Source organism: Bombina bombina, chromosome 4 (assembly GCF_027579735.1).
Source record: "Bombina bombina isolate aBomBom1 chromosome 4, aBomBom1.pri, whole genome shotgun sequence".
NCBI classification, from domain to species: domain Eukaryota; kingdom Metazoa; phylum Chordata; class Amphibia; order Anura; family Bombinatoridae; genus Bombina; species Bombina bombina.
The window spans coordinates 343,244,053-343,264,096 of record NC_069502.1 but is presented as its reverse complement, the minus strand read 5'-3'; the positions used below and the strand labels follow the sequence as shown (position 1 = coordinate 343,264,096).

The following is a 20,044-nucleotide window of genomic DNA, read 5'->3' as shown; positions in this document are numbered from 1 at the left end:
AATAAGTGTAAGGTTAGGGGTGTTTAGACTCGGGTTCATGTTAGGGTGTTAGGTGCAGACTTAGAGAGTGTTTCCCCATAGGAAACAATGGGGCTGCGATAGGAGCTGAACGCAACTTTTTTGCAGGTTTTTTTCAGCCCAAACTGCCCCATTGTTTCCTATGGGGATATCGTGCACAAGCACGTTTTTCCATCTTACCGCTACCGTAAGCAACGCTGGTATTGAGGGTTGAAGTGGAGCTAAATTAAGCTCAACGCTCCCTTTTCTGAGCCTAACGCAGACACTCAAACAAATCTAAATACCAGCGTTGTTTGAAGGGTGCGCTGGGAAAAAAAGCAGCGTTAGCTACGCAGGTTTTTATTATTTATAGTTTATTAAGGTCATGTGTTCCTGAATTCAGAAGGCTCACCCCCACATCCCAATCAGATGCCAGGGTTCACCCTTTTATCTAAACTACAAAATCCCTACTTGGAGTCATAGTTTATTAAGGTCATCCCCAGTAAACTACCTCCTTACTTGATAGCTGGAGTATTCTTTTTTTTTTTTTTTTTAACTTTATTTATAGAAAAGAATCCGAGTCATACATGGTAAATGCAGTCATAATAATGCAGGTGTGACAAAGTGTTCACCTGCAGAACAAAACAGTTTTCAGAGCATGTTATATCAAAGCATACCAGCAAAAGAATACAATAAGTATATGTGATCATCATGCATGTCCTGGGACTCAACTTTTTTCTAAGAACATTTTTTACAATCAACCAAAGAAAAAGAGGAGAAAACGAGAAAGAAAACATATCAGCTAAGAGCAGGGAAGAAAGATAATAGCATACAAAGAAGAATGAAAGGAAGAGAAGAAAGGAAGAAAAATAACATATATCAGCCATACTTACCCAGAGTACCTCCGGGTCCCCCCTCCCTCGAAATGCAGGTCACACACGGGCCTGATCCGTGGATAGACACCAATTTCCTCTGAGGTTTTCATTTAAAACATATTGGCTATTTTTAAAAGGAAGCAGAACCCTATCCCTTACTGTGTCAGGTAGGTGCAGCAAATAAGCCTCCCATTTGAGGAGAAATCTCTTGACTCTTTTCTCAGGGTCCCCCCTAGTATCTGCCTGCTCAATCAGCATCTGATCATGAATTGTTCTAAGTAGGTGTTGAAAAGGTAAGTTTCGGTCCCCTGTCCACTCTCTCAGGATAATTTGTTTAGCTAGCATGAGTATGGTATTTAAAAAAATGTCGTGCTTGTATGTCTGATCTCTAGGTGTCAGAAAGATCACATGTTGTGCCGAGAGGGACACAGTTTGTTTAGTTAATTTGGATAGCCAGTACGCAATTTTTTGCCAAAATTTTTGTATTTTAGGGCAACTCCAGAGTAGGTGCACCCAATCAGGAGATTCAAGGCGGCATTTACTACAGGAGTTGAGTGCTCCTTCAACCCATTTAGCCCTTAGGCCAGGAGTGATGTAAGCTTGATGTAAGAATTTCAGGTGTGATTCCCTCAATTTTGCAGAGATAGTACTTTGGTGTGCCCTCTCGAAACTCGTGGTGATCAATGACGGGTCAATCTCTAGCTCCCCAAAATGGGACCACTTTGATACAATGCCATGAAGCACATGATCCTTAGAGTGACGGATCAGTAAGTTATATGTATGTGACAGCCTCAGAGGGCCTAACTTCGCCAGCGCACTCAATGTATCTAAATTAGAGGCTTCTACAGAGAGGAGTCCCTCTGAAATCAAGGTGGATACGTAGTGTCGGCACTGAAAATATGCAAACTTGTGTGTGTGCGGGAGGTTATAACGTGATTTTAGGTCTTGGAAGGGCAGTATTTCTAGAGTCAGGGGTCGGAAAAGTTGATGCAGTCGTGTGAGTTGTAATTGTTGCCATGTCTGAAATGCTTGCGTGGTGTAACCAGGGAGGAAGTCTAAATTACCCTGGATCAGGAGATATTTACTAGCCAAACGTTGTATACCCCAGAGTCTACAAATCTTGGTCCAGGCTCTTAGAGGATCCCTAAACAGTATATGGTTTTGAATGAACGGGGATAGAGATTTCAAATGTGCATGAGGCAGATAAGCTAAATGCAGTGGTTTAATGATGTTAGACTCTAGGTCAGGGACAGTATAATAGTTTTTCCCTACCAGCCAGTCCAATGCAAATCTAGAGAGAGCCGCCCAGTTATACCATATTATATTAGGAAGACGGAGCCCTCCTCCTCTCACTGTCATTGACAAGGGGGTTCTGCCTATTCTATGTTTTTTGCCCTGCCAGACAAAGTACCCAATGGCAGTTTGCAAAGATGTCGCATCCTTTTGAGTGAGGAGAAGAGGCAACATCTGTAATGGATAAAGAAGTTTGGGCAGGGCAACCATTTTAAAAAGGTGCACCCTACCCGAAAGAGAGAGGGGGAGTTTCATCCAACTCAGCAGCATTTGCTTAATGTCACCTATAGTCCCAGCGAGATTCAAAGAGTATAACATATGTGGGTTAACATGTATCCATATGCCTAAGTATTTAAATCTACCCTGAGTAGTCTTAAGACCAAAATCTACTAAGGTCATGTTTCGGGAGTTTTGCAACCAGGTGGCCTCTGATTTGTCAATGTTGATCTTGTACCCCGAAAACTTGCCAAAATCATCGATAACTTTCAAAAGAGGCTGTAAGTTAGAACCAGGATCTCCTACAAAGAGCAGTAAGTCATCGGCGTAAAGTGATAGATGCTGCTTTTGGCCACATATATCTAAGCCGGCACATTGTTGCCTGATGTAGGACGCCAGGGGTTCGATTGCTAAATCGAAAAGGAGAGGGGAGAGGGGACATCCCTGTCTCGTACCCCGTTGTAGCGTAAAGGAAGGAGAGAGCCCTCCATTGATTAGAAGAGAGGCCTTAGGGGCTGAGTATAATCTTTGTAGAAAGCTGGGAAAGTCACCCTGCATACCAAAGCGCGACAGTGACGTATGTAGGTGATCCCACACGATCCGGTCAAACGCCTTCTCAGCATCTAGTGCTAGAAGGCACGCGTCTGGTAGTTGGGATGGGGATTGTGTATGTGTGTTGTACCAGTAATGGGACACGACGCCGAGAGTCTTTCTAATGTTAATAACTGAGGATCTGCCCTTTACAAAACCCGTTTGATCAGCATGAACTATATGTGGAAGAACCTTTGCCAACCTGTCCGCTAAGATTTTTGTTAGAAGTTTATAATCCCCATTTAATAGGGAGATTGGACGATATGAAGAAGTCTGGGTGGGATCTCTATCAGGTTTCAAAAGGAGACAGATATCAGCCTCAGAGAATCTATCATTTAGTTGTTCAGTGCCCGCCAGGTAAGCAGAATACAAGGATGAGAGAATTGGTGCTAGTTCCTCCTCCAATAACTTAAGATATTCTGCAGGTAACCCATCCGGGCCTGCTGCTTTACCCAGTTTGCTTTGTCGTATGGCCCTGAGAACCTCCTGGGGACTTATAGGAGAATTTAACAGGGAAGACTGCTCTTCCGTAAGAGTGGGGAGTTTTACTACGTCCCAGAAGGCACGCTTGGCTTCTATATGGATAGGTTGTTTAGAGTACAGGGAAGTATAATAGTCTACAAATTCAGTCATAATTTCCTTGGCGTTGGCGGTGAGGGTACCCTTAGATTTAATGGCTAGAATTTGGGACTTGGGTTTATAGGAATGAACTAATTTGGCCAGCAGTTTACCAGCCCTGTTACCATGACGGTAATAGCGACCCTGTCTGTGAATATTGACCTTGTTGTCTTGTTGAGCTAAGAAAGTATCCCTTGTCTGTTTGAGATCATAGTAAGATTTCCTAGATGTTGGCGTGGGGGTATGTAAGTAGCTATTGTAAGCCGCAGTGAGTTGAGCAAGGAGAGTCTCATCTACTCTCGTAAGTTGCTTATTATGGTGTGTTGCAAAGGAGGTTATATGACCTCTCATCACCGCTTTTGAGGCGTGCCAGAACAAATCTGGCGTATCCAAATGACAAGCATTGTCAGATGCATAATGCGTCCAGGATGCCTTTAAGTGTCTACGGAACTCAATGTTGTTATATAGGTGGAGAGGAAATCTCCAACTTCTGTTTGGAGGTCTAGGGGGATGTGGTTGCAGTATCAGGGTGATTGGGGCGTGATCTGATAAGGTGACTGGGCCAATATAAGTAGATAAGATGTGTGGCGTTATGCTTGAGGCAGTTAGGAAATAGTCAATACGCGACATAGTATGGTATGTTTTTGAGAGGCAAGTGAAATCCCTCTCATCCGGGTTCCTTGCTCTCCAGACATCTAGTAAACTCAGAGTCTCCTTGAAGGATCCAATCAAGGATACTTCACGTTTGTAACGGATCACATGTTTTTTGAAAGAGCCAGATGCTGAGGGATCTCTAAACCTATCTAGCGGAAGAGCCTGAGCCAGATTAAAATCACCTCCTATTATTAAAGGAGCACTCTGTGCGGCCAATATCGCCAATAAATTTGTCCAAAAGGGGGGATCATGCTCATTAGGGCCATAAACATTACAGAGAGTGTATGTATGTGCATTGGTCTGAAGTGATGTGACTATGTATCGTCCCTTTTTGTCTATGTTCACTGCTGACAAGGAGGCCGCTAAACCCTTTCGCACTAGAATGGCAACTCCTCTTTTCCTGCCCTCTGTAGGGGAGCTGAGGACCTGTCCCACCCATCTGATTTTTAACTTCGCATGTTCCTCAACTGTCAGTTTTGTCTCCTGGAGCATAGCAATATCAGCCTTCAGTGAGTGTAGGTGGTGGAGAATCCTACTTCTCTTTGCCGGGGATGTGATGCCCCCTACATTCCACGCTATAATTTTAAGGGGGAGAGTCATGTCTACAGAGTGTAAGGGTGGAGAGGGCACGACCTAATAGGTAGTGTCCTAGCAAGTGTCCCCTGTGGTGTCTGAGGTGTAGGTAGTAATAGGTGACTTACAGTTATGGAAAAGCACAGGTGTGTCCTCAGGGCAGGATGACGTGATGAAGGAGGGGGGTCCAGAGGCCTCCAGGTCCCAATCCAGCAATCGCTACAAAAGAGACAAGAACATACAGCAATGTTTACAATTTGTATAGGTAAGAGGTCAATACCCATGGTAGTAGCAATGTCAATAGGTATCGTCCCAGAGGTAGTCTGTTTATAAAAGAACCATTTGATGAACAAAAACACAGCATGATAGCAGGAAGCATAACATCTTAGTACTAGAGTTCTGCTCTTGAGGGAGGGGTCAGGGAGCAGTAAAGCCATACATAGCCCTGGAATGTTTAGTGTGAGTTTAAAATGAGAAAATTTACCAAGGGATTTTACATTTGGCAGGGGCAGGTGGATAGGCCCTAGGTAGTCAAGTGGAAGTATATATGGGCTTAGAGGTAGGGAACTATGTTTTTTATATTCGGTGTCGATGCCCTGGGGCCTGAACATAACAGTGATACCATAATCTGCATCGATCAAAAGGCAAGTGGTGGACAGAGGGTCTCCGCTTGAACTTGTGAGGGATAGGCCAAAAACTAAGCCTACTAGGGGACTTAGGGGAAACCAGCGGTAGCTATGAACTGTCTTAATAACACTCATATTAGAACTAAGGTTTAAGTATGCTGCATAATGTTTCCCAGCCTTAACAGTGCAATGCAAATACAAACATGAACCTGAACAGGTAGTGTAATAACAGAGATAACAAGTTGCCATGTGCGGAACCGTGCCTCCGGCCACAGCCAAGATTGGCAAACATGACCAGAGCCACAGGACTCGCCAAAGCAAAATACATAATGTATTCAACATGATGCATATGACAAGAAATTTTAAACGATAATACTTAAAAGAGTCTCATCAGCCATTGTCCTGTCTCCGCTCTGATGCCAGGTACGCCTGTGCTGCCGCAGGCGTATGAAAGGTTTTAGGGCCTGAAAGACTTTGAATTTTCAAGGTAGCTGGGAACATGAGTGCAAATTTACGTCCCTGATCATGCAGTGTAGAGCAGATAGATGCAAAGTCCTTACGTCTCTTAGTGACCTCAACTGAAAAGTCCTGGAAAAGTAAGAGACGGTGATCTTCAAAGATGACTTCCTTAGCCGCCCTGTAGGCTCGCAGGAGGGCTAGCTTATCCTGGAAATTTAAGCATCTAAAGATTACTTGTCGTGGCCTCTCTTTGGAATTTTCTAGATATCTGTTGGGGCCTATGCGGTGAGATCTTTCAATGTCCAGAGGTAGACAGTCCTGGGTCAGGCCCAGGAGTTTCGGGAGAGTTAAGGCGGCAAATTCTAGTAATTCTTTATCTTTAATGGATTCAGGAACGCCTATGATTCATAGATTATTTCGCCTGCAGCGGTTTTCTAGGTCTTCCACCTTATCCATTAGCTGTTGATTTTGTTTCAGTAGGCGTTTTAAAGAAACCTCAGATTCCTGCTGTCTGTCTTCAACCCCTGAAATTCTTTGTTCCGCGGCTGACATGCGAGTGGAGAAGAGCCGCACCTCACTGGTTAGGGTGTCCACACCAGCCTGCAAGCTATCCATTTTTGGTAAAAAGAAAGCCTTGAGCTCCTGTAGGAGTGAAGAGTGATCTCCTGAAATACTGCCTTCAGCATCTGCAAATGATGGGTTTGCCTGCGTTTCTGTCAGAGACTTTTGTTTTTTTTCCTGATTCTTTGATCTGTGGCTCATTGTGCTACTTAAAGGCGAGGGCAGCCTGTGAAAATACTCGTCCACTTTCATAGAACAAAATACAGACAGTTACTAGGAATGTTCTGACACTGTGTACGAGTCACCAGAGGGCGCTGTTGCACTGTGTATTGCAGCAATCAAGGTAGGTATGTGGAGGGAAAATGGAGGAGATGAGGACACAGATTTTGAATTTGCAGATATCACATGCCAAAATGCAGGTGTAAAATAAAAATTTAGCTGTACCAACTATGTAAACAAAGGTGTTTTTTTCTTTTCCTTTTCTGTCTTGTGTAGCAGGCTTAATCCGGGCTGATGGATCAGAAATACAATCCTAAAAAATTGAGCTATACCAGCTATGAGGTGAAAAGAGTCTGTATAGGAAAAGTCTGTATAGATCAATATGCGGTTTATGCAGGGACTGTCCCAATGATCAGCTCTCAAGCAGAGCAGGTGTTTATGCGCTCCCCCCTTAACAACCACTGGGGCGTGAGAAGGCCGATATCCCCCTGCTGAAACCTTAATAACAAGTTTGTCTCCCTGTATGGAAGTGAGGTTGTGCCTTGTTGTAGGTTAAAGCTGATTGATCTGCGTTTACACCAATGCATCCACAGTACTTTTACAGAGTGTGCAGCAATCTCTTATGGGCAAGCATAGAATACTTTCCGGGGAGTCCGTTATCAGGGCCTCACACAGTTATAGTTTGAGGTGGAGCGGTTCTGGGCTGATGGATCAGAAATACAATCCTAAAAAATTGAGCTATACCAGCTATGAGGTAAAAAGAGTCTGTATAGGAAAAGTCTGTATAGAGCAATATACGGTTTATGCAGGGATTGTCCCAATGATCAGTTCTCAAGCAGAGCAGGTGTTTAAACGCTCCCCCCTTAGCAACTACTGGGGTAGGAGAAGGCCGATATCCCCCTGATGAAAACTTAATAGCAAGTTTGTCTCCCTGTAGGGAAGTTAGGTTGTGCCTTGTTGTAGGTTAAAGCTGATGTATCTGAGTTTACATTAGTGCATCCACATTATTTTTACAGAGTGTGCAGCAATCTCTTATGGGCATGCATGGAATACTTTCCGGGGAGTCCGTTATCAGGGCCTCACACGGTTATAGTTTGAGGTGGAGCGGTTCTAACCAGCTGTGTAATAGTCCGCGGTGTTACCGCCTCTCACCTGATCCGTCCGATTACCACATTCAAGGCCGGTCTGCTTGTAAGGTCCGTTCTGAGTTGAAGCTGGCACAGAGGTGAAGGGGGGAGCTCCTCCAATATGGCGCCGGTTAGCGTTACCGCTCGCGCCGTGTGGCGCAGTTCGATTTTGACTTCCGAGGCAAGGGCGATTTTCTGCCCTTCACGATGGTTCTTAGGCCGGATGGGGTACCGTAGAGTGCAACCCAGCAAGGCAGCGTCGTGGGGAAAGTTGGCTGGCAGCAAATAATACCATTAATATGAAGCAGATTCCCGGAGCTCTGTACTTCTGCTGCCAGCCGCTAGCTCCGCCCACCGGAAGTCAGCTGGAGTATTCTTGCTTACATTTCATAACAATAGGGCAGCAACCTAACCTAGCTGTTTGAACACTCTTGTCTAAGACCCTAAATGCTAGGTATGCTAGTGTAAGAGGGGGAAGGGTGTTGAAAGCTACTAGAAAAATTGGATACCCAACATGTGTGAACAATATCTGACAAGAGAGGAAAGCTTGAATAAGGGAATATGCAGTGTCCACTGGGAGAACACAACTACCAGAAGTTGATAAGATCAAATTCCAAAATCAGACCCTCTGGGACTCTGGTCTTGAGCCTAAAGATCCAGAAGGTCTCTCTTTCTCCCAGCTTTCGTGTCCTATCTTCCCCCCTTTTCTGTGGGGGTACCTTTTCTATAATGGTCCATGTGAAGTACCTTAAGTCTTTCTGGTGAAAAGCCGAGAAATTATTTATTAGGGGGTAGTTAACACCCCTGCTCTAATGTCCGCTAGATGTTCTTTTATTCTTACCCTGGCCTCCATAGTATTTAAGCCAGCTTACTGTAGGTCACATTGTGTGGAGGAGATAAGATACACCACATAAGTGGAGTGACAATTCAGGCACAGACTTTTTTGGAAACTCTCTCCTGTGACTATGGAGTTAAAATCTTCTCCAGTTGTCACTTTATAGTAAAACATAATTATTTGTGATAACGCTGAGGGAGGAATTGGATTTCTCTCTCAGTAAGTTGTATTGGACTGTTTTACCGCCTCTGGGTACCTGTTAAGGATCATTTATCATTCTTATTATTTTTGGTGCATTCACCCTACATATTCCCCATTCTTTGTTGTTTGTACAGATACAGGTTAAAGCCTTTGAGGACAGAATTTGATCTCCCTAGTAAAGACTACTTTGCTTTTCTACAATTGAGTAATCTGGTTAATAAGTTATTACAAATACAGGGTATCGACTAGAGTTGGTCTATAATTAAGGAAAATCTTAAAATAAGTAATAATGGAGACTACTCCAACTGGTCAAAAAATGACACATCAAGGGTCTCTCAGACACTAATGAAGATGTAATACAAAATAGTCTCAGAAGAATAAATAAGACAACTATATCCAGTAATTATAGAGAAGCGCACATTAACTTGCTCCATGAAACATATCTTACTCCTGCAATAATGTCGAGATGGGGAAGAAAAGTTAAAGATAAATGTGTAAAGTGCTGCAGTAGAGGTGCGGATATTCTGCATTGTTTTTTGGGAATGCACGATAGTAAGACAATATTGGAATAAGATAAGCTTTTGGTTATCAAGAATCCTAAAAGAAGAGATAATTTAGTGAGATATTGTATTTTTTTTGTTTTCATCAAAAGACAGGGTGAAAGGGAAATGATGTATTGAAATGGCAATTGTAATGGCTAGGTTTCTGCTATTGAAATTGTGGATCTTCAAAAAAACATCATCTATAGCAGAAATCAATAAGCAGATATTTAATCAAATGACTGTAGAACAGTGTATGATAAAGCATGATAAAGTCAAAGAAATTGAAAGATTCTTTAAGAAATGTGATGTATTAATCAATCCCAGACACTGGATGTGCAAAAGAAAATTATATACCCTCTGCGATCCTCTGAGTCCGTAATGAAAGCAATTTTAAGGGATGTACTGCCCATGATTTATTAGCCCCCCTGCCATTTGGTTGGGATAGTATGGGAGAAGATTGAGTTTAACCCCTCACATTCCCCCCCCCCTTTTTTACCCCCTTTCTCCAACTCCACCTTTATAGAAAAGTTCTTGATCCAGGGTCAATCAGGAAGAAAAGGTAGACAGTGTTATAAAAATATTTTGAACAATGTTGCCTATTCAAACACTACACACTATTGTCCTCATAGACAGTATTTATTTATTTTGCTATTTTATTTTGGAGTGTTAGGATATAGTATAGTTAATGCTAAGTATCTGATATGTGTTTTCTGTATAAATTACAAATATATGTTATGCTGAGTAATGCTGTTTAACTGAATTATGTATGTAAATGATCTAGTGTGATGAACTATCATATATTTGATTAAAGGGACACTGAACCTAAATTTTTTATTTCATGATTCAGATAGAGCATGAAATTTTAAGCAACTTTCTAATTTACTCCTATTATCATATTTTCTTCATTCTCTTGGTATCTTTATTTGAAATTAAGTTTAGATGCCGGCCCATTTTTGGTGAACAACCTGGGTTGTTCTTGCTGATTGGTGGATAAATGCATCCACCAATAAAAAAGTGCTGTCCAGAGTCCTGAACTAATAAAAAACGTAGATGCCTTTTTTTTCAAATAAAGATAGTAAGAGAACAAATAAAAATTGAGAATAGGAGTAAATTAGAAAGCTGCTTAAAATTGCATGCTATATCCGAATCACGAAAGAAAAAAAAGGAAATTTATGCTTACCTGATAAATTGATTTCTTCTACGATACGACGAGTCCACGGATTTCATCCTTACTTGTGGGATATTATCCTCCTGCTAACAGGAAGTGGCAAAGAGCACCACAGCAGAGCTGTATATATAGCTCCTCCCTTCCCCTCCCCCCCCCCCCAGTCATTCGACCGAAGGTTTTAGGAAGAGAAAGGAAAAGCTAAAACGTGCAGAGGTGACTGAAGTTGTAAAAATAAATAAAATATAATCTGTCTCAAAATGACAGGGAGGGCCGTGGAGTCGTCGTATCGTAGAAGAAATCAATTTATGAGGTAAGCATAAATTTCCTTTTCTTCTACATGATACGACGAGTCCACGGATTTCATCCTTACTTGTGGGATACAATACCAAAGCTACAGGACACGGATGAAAGGGAGGGACAAGACAGAGACCTAAACGGAAGGCACCACTGCTTGAAGAACTTTTCTCCCAAAAACAGCCTCAGAAGAAGCAAAAGTATCAAATTTGTAAAATTTGGAAAAAGTATGAAGGGACGACCAAGTCGCAGCCTTACAAATCTGTTCAAAAGATGCATCATTTTTAAAGGCCCATGTGGAAGCCACAGCCCTAGTAGAATGAGCCATAATTCTTTCAGGAGGCTGCTGTCCAGCAGTCTCATATACCAGGCGGATGATACTCCTCAGCCAAAAAGAAAGAGAGGTAGCCGTAGCTTTCTGACCCCTACGCTTTCCAGAATAAACAATGAAGATGATTGAAATCCTTAGTTGCCTGTAAGTAAAACTTTAAGGCACGGACCACGTCCAGGTTATGTAACAGACGCTCCTTCTTAGAAGAAGGATTAGGACAAAAGGAAGGAACAACAATTTCCTGATTAATATTCTTATTTGAAACAACCTTAGGAAGAAAACCAGGTTTGGTACGTAAAACCACCTTGTCAGAATCAAATATGAGATAAGGCGAATCACATTGTAACGCTGAAAGCTCACAAACTCTTCGAGCAGAAGAAATAGCAACTAAAAACAGAACTTTCCAAGATAACAATTTAATATCTATGGAATGCATGGGTTCAAACGGAACCCCTTGAAGAACTCGAAGAACTAAATTTAAACTCCAGGGAGGAGTAATTGGTCTAAATACAGACTTAATTCTAGTTAGAGCCTGACAAAAAGACTGAACATCTGGCACATCTGCCAAACGTTTGTGAAGCAAAATTGACAAAGCAGAAATGTGTCCCTTTAAAGAACTTGCTAATATCCCTTTCTCCAATCCTTCTTGGAGAAAAGACAGAATCCTGGGAATCCTAACGTTACTCCATGAGTAACCCTTGGATTTACACTAATAAAGATATTTACGCCATATCTTATGATAGATTTTTCTAGTGACAGGCTTTCGAGCCTGTATCAAAGTATCGATGTCCGAATCAGAGAATCCTCACTTAGATAAAATCAAGCTTTCAATCTCCACGCAGTCAGCTGCAGAGAAATTAGATTTGGATGTTGGAAAGGACCTTGAATGAGAAGGTCCTGTCTCAAAGGAAGTTTCCACGGTGGCAGAGAGGACATGTCCACTAAATCCGCATACCAAGTTCTGCATGGCCATGCAGGCGCTATCAGGATTACTGAAGCTCTCTCCTGTTTGATTCGAGCAATCACGCGTGGAAGGAGAGGAAACGGTGGAAACACATAAGCTAGGCTGAATGACCAAGGTACTGCCAAGGCATCTATCAGTTCGGCCTGGGGATCCCTTGACCTGGATCCGTAACGTGGAAGCTTGGCATTCTGACGAGATGCCATCCGATCCAGTTCCGGTCTGCCCCATTTGCGAATCAATGAAGCAAACACCTCCGGATAGCGTTCCCACTCCCCTGGATGAAAGGTCTGACGACTCAGAAAATCCGCTTCCCAATTTTCTACTCCTGGGATGTAGCTTGCCAACAGATAACAAGAGTGGGCCTCCGCCCATCGGATTATCTTGGATACTTCTATCATCGCTAAGGAACTCCTTGTCCCCCCCTGATGATTGAAATATGCCACATTCGTGATGTTGTCCGACTGGAATCTGATGAATTTGGCCGAAGCCAACTGAGGCCACGTCTGAAGGGCATTGAATATTGCTCTCAGTTCCAGAATGTTGATTGGAAGTAGAGACTAAACCTGAGTCCAAACACCCTGAGCCTTCAGGGAATTCCAGACTGCACCCCAGCCCAGAAGGCTGGCATCCGTTGTTACTATCACCCACGAGGGTCTGCGGAAACAAGTCCCCTGGAACAGATGATCCGGCGACAACTACCAAAGAAGAGAGTCTCTGGTCTCTTGATCCAGATTTATCTGAGGAGATAAATTCGCATAGTCCCCATTCCACTGTCCGAGCATGCACAGCTGCAGTGGTCTGAGATGAAAGCGAGCAAACGGAATGATGTCCATTGCCGCTACCATTAATCCAATTACCTCCATACACTGAGCCACTGATGGCCGAAGAATGGACTGAAGTGCTCGGCAAGTATTTAGAATCTTTGATTTTCTGACCTCCGTTAGAAATATTTTCATGTCTACCGAGTCTATTAGAGTTCCCAAGAAGGGGACCCTTGTTTGTGGAACTAGTGAACTTTTTTCTATGTTCACCTTCCAACTGTGAGTTCTCAGGAAGGACAGGACTGTGTCCGTGTGAGATTTTGACAGATGATAAGTTGACGCCTGCATCAGAATGTCATCCAGATAAGGCGCCACTGCTATGCCTCGCGGTCTGAGAACCACCAGAAGAGACCCTAGAACCTTTGTGAAGATTCTGGGTGCTGTGGCCAACCCGAAGGGAAGAGCCACAAACTGATAATGTTTGTCCAGGAAGGCAAACCTTAGATTATGATGATCCTTGTGGATAGGAATATGAAGGTAAGCATCCTTCAAGTCCACTGTAGTCATATATTGACCCTCCTGGATCATTGGTAAGATTTTTTGTATAGATGGGACTCTGAGAAATTTGTTTAGACACTTGAGATCTAAAATGGGTCTGAAAGTTCCCTCTTTTTTGGGAACCACAAAACGATTTGAGTAAAACCCCTGTCCCTGTTCCGGTTTTGGAACAGGACAAATGACTCCCATGGTAGAGAGGTCTTTTACACAGCGTAAGAACGCCTCTCTTTTTATCTGGTCTACAGATAATCGTGAAAGATGAAATCTCCCTCTTGGGAGAAAATCCTTGAATTCCAGTTGATACCCGTGGGACATGATTTCCAGCCCCCAGGGGTCCTGAACATCTCTTGCCCAAGCCTGAGCAAAGAAAGAGAGTCTGCCCCCTACTAGATCCGGTCCCAGATTGGGGGCCGCCCATTCATGCTGTCTTTGTAGCAGCAGCGGGCTTCTTGGATTGTTTACCTTTATTCCAAGCCTGGTTGGGTCTCCAGACTGATTTAGATTGAGCAAAATTCCCTTCCTGCTTTGTGGAGGAAGAGGAAGCAGAGGGTCCTCCTTTAAAATTTCGAAAGGAACGAAAATTATTTTGTTTACCCCTCATCTTAACAGACTTATCCTGGGGTAGGGCATGGCCTTTACCTCCAGTAATGTCAGAAATGATTTCCTTCAATTCAGGCCCGAAAAGGGTCTTACCTTTAAAGGGAGACCAAGATTTGAGCCATAACGCTCTACACGCTAGAATAGCAAATACTGCATTTATCACCGCTAATTTAGCAATTTGAAAAGCGACATCAATAATAAAAGAATTAGCTAGCTTGAGAGCCTTAATTCTATCCAAAATGTCATCTAATAGAGTCTCAACCTTCAGAGACTCTTCTAGAGCCTCAAACCAAAAATCTTCTGCAGTAGTTACTGGAACAATGCAAGCCGTAGGTTGTAACAGGAAACCCTGATGAATAAATAATTTCTTTAGAAGACCCTCTAACTTTTTATCCATAGGGTATTTGAAAGCACAACTGTCCTCAATGGGTATAGTTGTATGCTTAGCCAGGGTAGATATAGCTCCCTCCACCTAAGGGACCGTTTGCCACGAGTCCCGAATGGTGTCTGATATGGGAAACATTTTCTTAAAATTAGGAGGGGGAGAAAACGGTATACCTGGTCTATCCCATTCCTTTTTTATAATTTCCGAAATTCTTTTAGGAACCGGAAAAACATTAGTGTAAGTAGGCACCTCTAGATATTTGTCCATCTTACACAATTTCTCTGGTGGTAACACAATAGGGTCACAATCATCCAGAGTCGCTAAAACCTCCCGAAGTAACAGGCGGAGGTGTTCAAGCTTAAATTTAAAGGACATAACGTCCGAATCTGACTGAGGTAACACATTCCCTGAGTCTGAAAGCTCTCCCTCAGACAGCAATTCCCTGACCCCCAACTCAGAGCACTGTGAGGGTACATCGGAAATAGCCAATAAAGCATCAGAGGATTCAGTATTCACATTAATACCTGACCTACTGCGTTTACCCAGTAACACTGGTAATTTAGATAATACCTCTGTAAGGGTAGTTGACAAAACTGCAGCCATCTCCTGCAGAGTAAAGGAATTAGACGCACTAGAGGTACTTGGCGTTGCTTGTGTGGGCGTTAAAAGGTTGTGAAACTTGGGGAGAATTGGATGGCATATCCTGATTCTCTTCAGACTGAGAATCATCCTTAGGCACACTTTCTTGACCTAAAATATGCTTTTTACAATGTAAGGCCCTTTCGGTACAAGAGGTACACAATGTAAGAGGGGGTTCCACAATAGCTTCTAAACACATAGAACAATGAGATTCTTCAATGTCAGACATGTTGAACATACTAGTAATAACCACAAAACGCTTTATTTATTGCTTTAAACTAATTTTGAGAAACGTGTACTGCGCCTTTAAGAGATAAAAAAGTGCACAATTATTCCAAAACTGCTTCAAAAATGTTAATTTGCTCTAAAAATTAACTGTAGCTCATTAATGGCTCCAAAAATTATTGCACTCCAAGAGTAAGGGGAGAAATTAACCTCTAAAAGGAACTTAAATCACAAAAATTACAAATTTTACAAAAAATACCCCCTGCACCTATCCACAGCTCTGCTATGGCTCCTACCTGCCCCCATGGTACTTTAAAATGACTCGCCAACGATCCGGATAAGAGAACCACTGTCTAGGATCGACCGGAGTTAATGCTGGCTGCTTCTCAGCCAGAAGGAAGTGCGCATCTGAGCGCGCAAAATTAAGCCCCGCCCATCATGGCCGATGCTCTAGTAGGCCTAAAACAACCGCATGGTAAAGCGGTTTTAAGCAAAAACTAAGTGGAACATTTAAACCCCAAACAACACAACAGTATTGACAAACCGGTTATTTAGTGCAACAACAAAAAACGATAAACAGTTCCTGCCTCTCCCAGGGTCTCATATAATGCCAAAGCCCATTATAATGATTGCCCAACATGTCAACAGAAAAAATAAAACATAGGTCTCCCAGTAACCCCCCTTTGTTTAACAGGTCTACTGCTTACCCCATTCCCTTGCAGGGAAATAAATGCCAGCCAGTTCTGATATATCAAGTCTCCTCAGAAATAAAGGGCTGCACATACCTCAATGCTGCTTGTAGCATGAAACCGTTCTCCACACTGAAGATGTCTCTTGTGTTACCTTCAGAAGTCTTGTGGGAACTAACATGGATCTTAGTTACAGCTGCTAAGATCATCAACCTCAGGGCAGAAATCTTCTTCCATATCCCCCTGAGGAAAATAGTACTCACCGGTACCATTTAAAATAAAAACTTCTTGATTGAAGAAACTAAAACTAACACCTCACTTTACTTCTCCCTAGTATAACACAGGCAAAGAGAATGACTGGGGGTGGAGGGGAAGGGAGGAGCTATATATACATTCTGCTGTGGTGCTCTTTGCCACTCCGTTAGCAGGAGGATAACATCCCACAAGTAAGGATGAAATCCGTGGACTCGTTGTATCTTGTAGAAGAAATTGGGTTCAGTGTCCCTTTAATGTTATTCTTATATTTGGATATGTTTCACTGCTAGGCAAGTCTCTCAGACTTCAAGTGCTTTTTTTTCTTTCTCTTAACAAAGCAAGAAGTGTTTTCATATCCCTATGCATATTATTGACATATTTTGTACCCTGAACTGGATTATCAATAAACAAATTTATAATAATAAAAAAAAAAAGTGAAGCAGCATATCTGTAAAAAGCTGACTGGAAAATATTACATGAAAAACTGTGTGTAAAAACGGAAGATATTTTACCTCCAAATGTCCTCAGTAGCTGCATCCCATTGTAAAAGGACATGCAAGGGAGCGTGCAACTGTGCAGGCAAAGGCATTTGTTTTCCCTCGTCAGTTTAAGGAAGTTAATTCTAAAATATTGTTATGGTGAAATCCTGAGTAATTTCAGCAAAGCAACGTGTGAGCACTGATGAAGCTAATTGTATTTTCACCATGCACATGACATGACATTAAAAATCACAAAGCACTTACTCTGGTGAGCTGAAATAATGTTGAGGTAAAATAGCTTCCCTTTTTTACACAGGTATGTACTTGAGATATTTTACTTTTTACAATTATGCTGCATGACTTTTAAGTGATTTAGCACATGGGTATTATGTCCCTTTAAAGTAAGCTTTAGAGCAGCAATGCACGGCTCCAGTTGAACACATCTGGTATGTTAATGACCAGACAAGAGAACTTATGTGTGTAGCCACCAATCACCAGCTACCTCCCAGTAGTGTATTGGTGCATCCAAGCCTACCTAGATATGCTTTTCAAGAAACAATAACAAGAAAATAAAGTAAATCTGTAAAATGAGTAAAACTAAAAGTTATTTAAATTGCATGCTCTGTCTGAATCATGAACATGCCATTTTGATTTCATGTACCTTTAAGGAAAATAAACTAAATAACACTGCAATAGATATTCATTTTGCCTGCTTTTGTTGTGCTTGTGCTACATTCAGAGAGGCTGGGTACCTCTTATGCTGGAGTATGGGGAAATTAGACTGAGCCTACAACAGTCTACACCAGGGATGGACAATTAGTTTTTGTGACCCCCAGGTAAAGCTGAGCTATGAATATTTGCCTTAGTTTTTGTGACCCTAGAAAAAAATTGAAACTAATATTCTGTGCTTTGTGGTGACCACAACTTAAGAGTCATCTGGAGGCGATAACCGCAGATTGAGGGTCTCATGCTTCATCTAAATCTGGCCATGTGCCACTCTACCTGTGTAGGAAATATAGTAAAGAACCATTAAATACAGTAAAATGATAAACCCCTTCAATCCATGAATATAATAGTCTTTATGTTACTCAGGTGTATGTAATAATAGTACCTGATCTTTAAATGGTGTTGGGGGAGGTGCTTAAGTGTGCCACTAGTTGCTTATTACAGGTCATTGATAAACTGCAATATTTATGAATTACGAAACATGTTTGACCTATATATTTTTTTGTTTTTGTACTCTGATAATTTGGATGCTTATTAAAGTTCACTTTTTGCTTTTGAAAGAGAGAGTCTGTTGGATTTTTCTGGGTGCTGCCTTTTGTTTTTTGAACCACTAAATAGAGTAGAATTGAGTTACTGACAAATGCACAAATAAAAGACAATTCAACAGCACTTAAATTGAAATAAGCAGTAGAATATGTAGCAAATTTGAAAGTTAATCCAATAGTACCCCCTGTATCATGTGACAGCCATCACCTAATCACAAAATATACTGTGCACTTTTGCACATGCTCATTAGGGGCTGGAGCCCCAGAAAGAGTGCATATGAAAAAATTCTGCACATTTTTATTATGGAAGTATATTGAAAGTTGCATTTTTTAATGGCATGCTTTATCTGAAGCATACAACTTCATTTTTTACTTTAGTGGCCCTTTAATGATAGATCCTTATGTGGCCCTTAAGGCTTCTAAAGTATTAATCTGCTGACCCATGTGTTAGGGAATTAGGCATAATTGTTCTACAGAGTGATTGTTTAACTCATCATTTGAGAAGAGCAAACCAGGAAAATGGATTCCACCAGACTTTTTAAGAAGAATATACTTGAATTGCTCTTGATTGGCAACTGCACTAACAAAATGACAGTGTTAAATGATTTTAAATCATTTCTTTTGCAGTGATAAATATACGAGTTGCATGCCCCTTTAACACTGTTATTCTATAAAGCTATTAAAACCTTACTTTTTGTAGACTCAATCAAGGAATCACAATAGTAAAATCATTTCTTAGGCTAAATCTTTGTACACCATTGCAACAAAAAGACGTTATACAAAACAAATGTTTAAAGTTTATTTTACATATTTATACATAAAACTTTGAAGGTGACCTTTTTCAATCCGATTCAATAATATAATAGCACATCTAAAAATGGAAGTCAGATTATCAACATTCACAAAATGTTGAGAACTGTTTCAATTATACAAGATACGGAGAGCTACAACTTTACTATGAGGCAGGCATGTAGTTCTTGACTTATTAGCACCGTCAATAACATTTGTGTTCGAAAACTACAGTGAAGAAGAAAAAGAAACCAATGGTAAAATACTGATCAACTTAAAAGTTCTATTCCAAAAGTCAGTTTTGTAATTTATCTGTCTCTTAATCCATATTGTGTCATAGCATAAGTACTGTACATATAGTAATATTATCTTGATAAAATGCCTGATATTAGAGGCATAAGTAAAAAGTTAAAATAAATTAAAAAGCAGAGGCCAGGTCACTGGACATAAAGCATCAGACATTATCAAAGACTAACACTGATTTTCCTTGTGTATCATCTTGAGTATCAGCATTTGGACAATCACAAAAGCAAAATAAAATGTAGCTTTCCCCCCCCCCCCCCTATTGTTCAATGGCTTCTTGCTTTATTTTGTCGGCATTTTCTCTGCCATGTGCTTCTGCTGACTTTCAGCATGTCTGTGGGAAAAAAAGAATATATAAAATGTTATTTGCCATAGAGAAAACATATTGTATAGATCATCAGTGGTTTGAGGTTAGCTAAAGAAAATGGCATTCAGTCTTTATAGGATATATAGAGATGAGTCAATGGCTATTTATTACACCTACTAGAACTGCAGTCCTAGAGGTGAGTTTGTTAGCAGAGCACAGACACAAATAGTTGTAGAGGAAAATCCATGTTAATACAGTGCAAAAACTGCTGCCATATTGTGCTCAAGGCACAAGCCTACCAAGCTATGTTCTTCAACAGATCTAACCAAAAGAGCACATTGAGGGCCTGATTACAAGTGGCACGCTAATGATAGCACGGGTCACAATACGCAATATTGCTGGACTGTGCTAACATTAGCGCGCAACCTAATATTACAAGTCCATAGTAAGAGTGTTTACCAAAGAAGGATTAGCGCGGCCGAAATCACACTAGCACAACCTATTTCCCCTGTCAGTTAAACATGCCACACTTTCTCCTATCTGCTTTTTACCTTATCCTCCTTTCTCCTTAAAGTCACAGCTCTTCCTTACAGCCCTCAGACTATTCATCTCTCCCACTCTTCTATCTCCCCCCCCACT

The 20,044-nt window shown here is 41.5% G+C and overlaps 1 protein-coding gene across 4 annotated transcripts in view; it reads right to left on the bottom strand.

Moving 5' to 3' along the window:
- Positions 1-18,780: 18,780 nt before the first annotated feature.
- Positions 18,781-20,044, bottom strand: part of SCHIP1 (schwannomin interacting protein 1) — a 258,184-nt gene continuing 256,920 nt past the window's right edge. For all 4 annotated transcript variants that reach the window (XM_053710098.1, XM_053710099.1, XM_053710100.1 and 1 more), the window contains one exon: positions 18,781-19,432. In XM_053710098.1, the coding sequence (XP_053566073.1) occupies positions 19,381-19,432 (52 nt within the window). In that variant the 3' untranslated portion in view covers positions 18,781-19,380. The remainder of the gene's footprint in view (positions 19,433-20,044) is intronic.